Consider the following 8,428-nt stretch of genomic DNA (forward strand, 5'->3'; position numbering starts at 1 on the left):
ACGAGTTATTTTATTCTACTAATTTTTAATTAGTTTACTTATTTATTTTTGTGGAATAGGCCTACACACAGACGAAATCGGTTAAACACAATATGCAGTTTGATTCTGACCGTTTTTACGAATCAAAAGATACGATGAAGAATTAACAACCCTACCTTAAATAAAAGACACGCGCCTTTATTCATAATAAATTAATGGAATGCGAACAGAAAGTACTTACAAGAATATACAGGTTTAAATCCACTTGACCTGAGAATAAAATCACACTATAAACCAGTAGCATGTTTATGTGATGTTACTGAACGCGATTATTATAGAGCTGCCGTTATTTTTTGCTCCGTAAAAACGGAACGATGATGATGATGATGATGATGATTCTGCGCGTTCTGTTTTCATCAGCTCGTGTGTAGTTGTCAGTGTGATTTTAAAGGGTCATTGATATCTTTTCATTCTCTCCTCGGGTGTTTAAGGGTTAAAGTTTAAGACGTTCTGGGTGTTCTGACCTGCTGCTGTAAATATGTGCAAATCCCGCACAGCCAATCAGAACGCGCTACAGCTGGCCGCCTGACCAATGGGAGTGTGTTGAGGGTCAGTGTCAGCCGCAGGTGAAGTGGATAGTAGCTCTGTGTGTTCACTCACACTCGCGCTCTGGCGACGTGGATGCGCATCCACAGAAACTCCCTTCACGCGGGGCGCGATGCGACCGAACTGCCGCCACGGGGCTCAATCTCCATTCGATCCGAATCTGGAGCGCGTAACCCCGTTGCTGTGTGATCGACAGTGACTTTTCCTGCTTAAAATGGCTGTGCGCAGCAACTCTCTGATGCCGTTCTCCATTCAAGCCATTCTGAACAGAAAAGAGGAGTCTCGGCATCTCAACGAGCTGGATGTGTGTTTCTCGAAAAGCGCGTGCTGGAAAATCTTCGATGAAATGGACGGAGCGGACAGGAGCGATGAGAGAGAGCATAAGAACTACGACTCGGACTCCGGGCTGAGCGAGGACAACGACACCAAAGCGCAAAGCGACGCGAAACCCGAAAAAGACGCAGATTTAGCGGACGAAACGGATCAGGAGGAGTCCACGGCGGCGGAACACTGCAAAGGCCTGAGCGACTGCGTGTCCGGTGAGTAAAGAACCGTGAAAAGTTTTCTTTGAGCTCCAAGAACAGCTGCTTGATTCATTACTGTAAAAAGTTCTTAATTTCAGGTCTTTAAAGTGGAAAAGGGTTCTTTAGATTTTAAAAAATGAAATGAAAAATGAAAAAATGGTTCTTTTTAGAACTGTTAACTGAAAGGTTCCAAAAATGGTTCTGTTCCATCGCACTTTGGAATCTTACTTTTTATACAAAAGTAACGCGATTGTGATTCTTCTCCAGACTGTAACACGACCGAGGAGAAGAGCGGCGATCAACCCAAGCAGAGGAAGAAGCGTTCCCGCGCCGCGTTCTCTCACGCGCAGGTGTTCGAGCTCGAGCGGCGCTTCAATCACCAGCGCTATCTCTCCGGACCGGAGCGCGCGGACCTCGCGGCCTCTCTCAAACTCACCGAGACGCAGGTCAAGATCTGGTTCCAGAACCGACGCTACAAAACTAAGCGGCGTCAGATGGCGGCCGATCTGCTGGCCTCGGCGCCGGCGGCGAAGAAAGTGGCCGTGAAAGTGCTGGTCCGGGACGACCGGAGGCAGTACAGCCCCGGAGAACTGCTGCGACCGCCGCTGCTCTCGTCATATTATTACCCGTACACATACTGCCTGCCCGCCTGGAGCCTGTCCTCCTCCTGCGCTGGAAACCAGTGACACCCGGACTCACGCACGCGCGCGCGCGCTCACGTATTTATTCTACCAAAGACAGTCGTTTACTGAGGAGCCAAAAAAACAAAAAAAAACAAACGGGAGATTTATTCACAGAACTGCCTTCTTCTTCTTCTTCTTCTTCTTCCAAGGACTGATATCAGTTTTGCTCCTATAAAAACACTATTAGGATTTTATTATTTCAGAATGTATGGAAAATGTTTTTAGCAAAATGTTCTTTCTTCTGGTCGGAAAACAGCACTTGATGATGATGTCGTTACCGCGCGCGCGGTTTTAACGTAACGGTAAGACTGGCACTTTCCCGCCCCTCACGATTCAAAAAATTAAAATCAGAGGAAAATATTGATCTGTCGAACGTTTGTTGGACTCCTTGAGCGAGCCGTGGAATTTACTCGACATGTACCTGTTTTCATATTAGTGTAACGTGTTTTTGTTTAATGAAAGCATTAAAACGTATGAAGCATAATTTCATTAGTGTTTCTCACATTTTATGAGATGTCATTTCTCTGTGTTCTCAAAGTAAGAGCATGAAATTAATGAGCCGTGACATCGTGAGCCCAATGGAGTCATTAAAATGTGTTATTATTAGACACAAAACGGCAAAGACAAGTCATAATTCCACGCGAAACTGATTAATCCACATTTAGACGGAATTTTAGCATTTTATGGTTTTTATGTGTTTGTGTTATTTTATGAAATCTGCTGCTAAATTGTGTTAAAGATGTTTCAGATCATCATAAAAAGTAAAGGCCTAAATGAGGTTGTAGAGATATATTTATAGTCTATTGGAGACAAATCAATGTAAGAACGAGTGGATTATTGGAATTATTGAAATGTGTAACAACAATGAAGCACTGAGATTATAAATAAAGCAGTGCAAATAATAAAATTCAAACAATAATAACAACAACCGTTATGCTCAATAATAATAATAAATGTAGTGGGTTTATGATTTAATGTTGTTTTGTCTCGCGTTTCAAACATAGATTTATGCGCGCGATCAGAACAAGGCCTCGCTGAACTCATTCAGTGCCTTTGAGTATAATTAAAGATATAATTCAATCACTTATTTTGTATATAAATGTACGAATTATATTTCAATAAAAATTATATAGGCCTATAGCATAGTTTGCATTTCGCTTGATCTATTGCGGTTATTCTGACATGGCTAATTAGTAGGCCTATTTCTGAAATTGAGTGATTAGTAGAATAACCCTTCATGTGCATGTGTAGAAATGTGAAGTAGAGGAAATCATCATGCTTTATTGCAGACTCAATATAAAACAAACAACAGATAAAAACAAAAACATTAAAGGGGAAAAAAATCAATGCGTTGCAAAAGTGTCTTCACAACTTGGACTAATAACGTGTAGCGTAGATATTTAAAGTAACAAACATCAGTTTATTAGAATTTTATCTAGGGTGAATTTAGGTTGATTGGGACACATTTTCCAGCTCATCTCAATGGCAAAAAGTGTCCTAATCACCATGAACTCACAATTCTTTGAAGTACAGGCCTAGATTATGATGATGGGCTCTGGTGTTTTATAGCATTCAAGTTGAAAATGAAGACACAGTAACTCTTAAAACATCACTGATTCTCAGAGTTTGGTGCTGTGAGGAGCAGGTGGAGATGATCAAGTGTTTCAGGACTGTCTCTGTCTTCTCAGTCAAACTCCATGTGAATCATATGAACAGGATGAAGGGAAACTCATCAAACCGCTGCTTGTCCCTCAACATCTGTTCAGATGGATCGAGGATTCAGGTATGAGTCCCATGAAATGCACATGTAGTTTCTGTGTTGGTACACATCTGATGTGCAAAGATACTAGTGTTTATGTAGATGATTGCGAAACATCAGGACTTAAAGTCATTCAGTCTTTGAGCTCCAACACCGAAAACCATCAAATAAATGAACGAATTAACGCTTGCGGTAAACGTCAGAAATCATATGATACAAAATAGTTTGTTAGACAGGCTACAATTTTTAAAATGCAGGCAATTTGCTTTAAAAAAAAATTATTAATCTGCTATATGAGTCACATAAGGCCTGTATGAGCGCATAAAAACATTCGTCAGAATTCATCCCAATTGCTTTATTGGCGGTTTTTAGGTGGAAAGTTCTTGGATTTAAATAACACACTTACGATTTATGCTGGGAAATTAGATGAATATTTGACAATAATCACCACACTAATTCCTGGCTGTTGGGTTTGAATCCATTGATGCCAACAAAAGGTTATTATGAGGCCTATAGAGAGACTTCAGAAAAGTACAATTCCATTTCTTAACATGAGTATTTTCCTTATGCGTGTATATCTGTTTTGGGTTAACATGGGCCAGCGCGTTTAAAGACTTTGAAATGATGGTCCATATTTTGAAGTTATTTCTCACAGAGCGCGTGCATGTGCTGAGAGTGATGCGTCCAAAGAAGAGCACGAGCCTCTTTACATTCTTCGGCATAAATGCAGCGAGTCCGACGGTTCAACTTTCCGGGAAAAATGTGTGTAATGACCAAGAAAAAAAGAGAGAAAAAGAGAGAGCAGGGCCTTAAGCTTTAGTCTCAAACACAAACGGGCTGATCTGGAAATCATTCGCAGATGGAGCTTCATTTTGCCACTCAAAACGCTATTGGCATTGAAATGATCACATGCACACACGAAATTCAGCGTTTATTCGGTTCAGTAAAGATCCTTCTTGTCTAGACATAGCCTGTTTTCTCTTGAGATTAATACATTTCTTGGTGTTTCATATCGATGTATTTGTTTGCATGTTTTAGTACACCGATGATAAGGAATTAGAAAATAATAAGCTCTTTGTGGAACGTTTTTCTGTGACGTCATAATGTAAATTCGAATTAAAACTTTTGACGTTTTATTGGGTGAAATTGTGTCGTCATGTAATGAATCGCTCTGTTGTGTGACATGTATGTTCAGTGTTTCAAGCGTGACATTTGTCATGTTGGCACAGGCTGCTTCACTAGTCTATATTTTGACAGGATTTGCAACTTCAACATGATGGCCTCGCAATTTCCCGCTACATAAGTAGTTTTTTACTATCCCCTGAATGCCTGTGTATTTTTGGTCAAATTTTGGACGTCAAGGACAATTTCTTTATACACGCTAATAGAGCGCGCCTGTCACACATAATGGCGGCGTAATCAGGGCAATCATTTTCCCGCGCAGAGACATGAGCCAGTTGTTGTTCCAGATCTAATTTCACATTTAATGAAAGAAAATTGGCATTTCAGACACTTCAGTCTCGTGGGTCAGATTCGTCCACCTGCGAGACGTTAATTTATCTCCTAATTAAATTATATGTTCTCCTTTTTTAAGTCTGCACACGTGCTTTTGTTCCGCGGGCTTTTTTCCCGCGCCTTCTTTCTTGGTGAATCTCTACCTGCTCGAGCATCAGTAATGCGGCCGTGAAGGACTCGATTGCAGTGGATGTGTGTGATGTGAAGCAGATGTTTCGCGCGTGGAAATGCTTAACAGGTGTTTAACCTCACGCCTCGAGCAGTTAACATGTCTCAGCATCAGTCTAATTATCATGTCTCATTATCATGTCCAATTACACTCCCGCTTGACTTTTAGAGATGTCTCTGCAATAAATGGGATATTTAAGAGTGTCCCGAAAACAAAAAAGAAAGACAGTTTAATTTTCCTTGCTTTAAAATATAATTTCAGATCAGATGAGTACTGAAATACAGATGTGTTTCTCTTAAAATCGTGGTCACTTCATCTATATTCAGAAAGGATTCGGCTGAATACTATTTATTTATTTTATTGTCTAAACTTCATGTAATGTAAATCATGTCTGATAATAATTCAAAATAATATGCTAAAATAATAATTAGCCTATGCTAATGCAATTCCCTAGTTCTCTTAATGACTTGGGCGAAACAAAATATAGCCTATAATATGATATATAAACGCGATGGATATCACTGTAATCGTTTTTGCTGTTGTGCTTATTTGGTCGATGCTTAATCTGCTGGTCCCATATTTATTGTAAACATAGACTAAAAAACGTTGGGTTGAAAATGGTCAAACCCAGCGATTGGGTTAAATGTTTGGCCAGCCTGATGGGCGGTTTTATTTAACTCAAGTATTGTTTAAAAATGACTATATGTCTGGCTTAAAATGAACCCTAAATATGTTGAAAATTAATAATCAGACACATAATTACTAGAGGCAACAATAATAATCAAAAGGTGAACATTTATTAATAAGCAATTTAATAAATGTTTGTTGTTTAATCATTATTCATTAAACTTAGCCTAAATGTTAATTTATTAAACATATTAATACATGTTAATTTCCAACATATTTTGAGTCCATTTTAAGCAAGAAATACAGTATTTTTTAAACAATAGTTGAGATAAATAAAACTACCCAGCAGGCTGGGGCAAACATTTAACCACTGGGTTAAAACAACCCAATTGCTGGGTTAGTCCATTTTCAACCCAACTTGGGTTGTTTTTAACCCAGCATTTTTTAGAGTAAGCTCTTGTTATTAAAATATAAAATATAGCCTATAGTAGTCTATTTTTTTTTTTTTTAAGAATTTCAATTAAACAAAATGACATTGTTGTCCGAGGCCTATAACGTGACGTGCACAGAGTTTTGCAATAATCAAAACGCAAAGCATTTATTTTGTGTCCATATTGTCTCGGATGAACTGTGAAATCAAGCGAAGCTCCATTCAATAAGTCGAGACTCCATTCTGAAGCTGCGCGGAAAGTTCTTGTGGAAACAGTCGTGATCTCACAGTCTCTTCAGTGTCTGATGATGATTTATTTCAGTCTGGAGATCCCGGGAGCTCCATTAGGTCAAACCTCCCCATGACTTTACGCAAACTCTCAGAAAATCCTCTTTTAGCAGGTCTATTTTTTGATGTTGGTTGGTTTCTGAAAGTTGAACATTCTGCTTTTTATTTTTCTTATTCTGATCGCGCACGAAGCTCGTTCTCGAACGATATAAAGCTGGAGAAACTCGAGTTTAATCTGAGGAGCGTCTGACACGCGCTTCGAGACTCGGTGTTTGATGTAAGTACAGTTTGAGTCTGCTGATATCAGGTCACAGTTTTAGCCAAATTCACTCTCGAATAATAGATGAAATAGAAACTCACACCATGATATCTGATCTCTGGGGTGGAGAAATCTTCAGTCAAAAGATTTTCAAACTATAGAAGCATTTAGACTCAAACAAATGTGCGGAATTTGGAAGTTTAGTTATTTTATATAATTTATATCAGAGATTACAGAAACACAATCAGTTTGATCAGTTATTACTGATTTTTACTAAATCACTCTTCAGGTGTGTGATATCCATCTGTTAGTCAGTCATTAGTGTTATTTCCTGGCAATATCTGTGTGTGTGTGTGTGTGTGTGTGTGTGTGTGTGTGTGTGTGTGTGTGTGTGTTTCCTTCACCATATGACACCCGACACACCCAGCATAGTGTTTAACTGAGGCCAAGATCATACAATACAGATGCACAAGGTGTCTTTCTTTCTTTCTTTCTTTCTTTCTTTCTTTCTTTCTTTTTCTTTTTACCATAGACGTCTATTGTTTTATATAAGTAATTCTGTTGTTTTATTTAAATACTATAAACACATCCTAACAGAGATGTTTTTGCATTTTTAGAATTCAAAAGAAACATTTTTTTACACTCTTAAAAATAAAGTTTTTTATTGGCATTGATGATTTCATGACGAACATTAACATGCACTGAATCTTTCCATTCCACTAAAGCTTCTTTATAGTGGAAAAATGTGTTTATATTTAGATTCTGTAAATGTTCTTCACACTTAGAAAAGATGGTTATTTTTTAGAACTGATCCCTGAAAGGTTCTCCACTCAACAAAAGGTTCAGGGTTCTATATAAACTCTAGGGTTCTTGACTCAATGTTAAAGAACGCTTTATGCCAAAAAAGGTTCTATAATGAGAAATGTTTTAAATGATTGAATAATACTTTCATGTTTAACAGGAATTTTTTTGTTGACGAGCTGCTTAATTTATAAAATGTTATTAAATTAAATGAAAAATTTATTAATTCTAAATCCATAAAATGATCCCATTGGGAACCCTCTTCTATGGTATTATCATCTGATACTTGTAACACTCTTAGAAATAAAAGTTCCAAAAGGGTTTTTATTTTTGGTTCCTCGAAGAACCTTCAGTGATCCATTCTTAAAAGAACCATTTGTGAAATTATTTTAATTATTTAAAGAACCTTCCATGGATGTTAAAGGTTCTTCACGGAGCGATTGATGCCAACAAAGAAGCTTTAAGAAACTTCAGTTCATTAATTCTGTTTCAATTCTTGCTTCTTAGTTTTCATTGTGAATAAAAGCAACATTCTCACATTCAGAGCTTCAGAGATGATGCAGTCTGTTCTAAACAAAGGCAGTGTTACCAAAAACATTCACATAAAATATTTTAGAGTTTTTCAGTATCACTATAAATCTGGATTGAATTGAGAGATCAGATCTGACAAATTCTGTTTAAACGTCTCAAACTCGACTTTCTCTCACTTTTGTAAATTAATTTCAGCTGTATTGGCATGACAATTACAGTAAGGATTTTGAGGATAAGAAATGTTTTAGAAAATGTTT

General features: G+C 37.9%; 1 protein-coding gene across 1 annotated transcript; it reads left to right on the top strand.

Annotated features, from left to right (window-relative positions):
• Window positions 1-187: 187 nt before the first annotated feature.
• nkx3-2 (NK3 homeobox 2) lies at window positions 188-2,276 on the top strand. Its single transcript, XM_048188545.1, has 2 exons — window positions 188-1,124; window positions 1,377-2,276. The coding sequence occupies exons 1-2, from the start codon at window positions 800-802 to the stop codon at window positions 1,793-1,795; spliced, it is 744 nt and encodes a 247-aa protein (XP_048044502.1). The 5' UTR covers window positions 188-799; the 3' UTR covers window positions 1,796-2,276.
• The last annotated feature ends 6,152 nt before the right edge of the window (window positions 2,277-8,428 follow it).

Source organism: Megalobrama amblycephala, linkage group LG4 (genome assembly GCF_018812025.1).
Source record: "Megalobrama amblycephala isolate DHTTF-2021 linkage group LG4, ASM1881202v1, whole genome shotgun sequence".
NCBI classification, from domain to species: Eukaryota; Metazoa; Chordata; class Actinopteri; order Cypriniformes; family Xenocyprididae; genus Megalobrama; species Megalobrama amblycephala.

Bases quoted from the DNA above. Each gene is read 5' to 3' on its own strand.
- nkx3-2 (XM_048188545.1), top strand. From the start codon at position 800: ATGGCTGTGCGCAGCAACTCTCTGATGCCGTTCTCCATTCAAGCCATT. The intron at 1,125-1,376 runs GTGAGTAAAGAA...ATTCTTCTCCAG, and splicing joins CCTGAGCGACTGCGTGTCCG to ACTGTAACACGACCGAGGAG.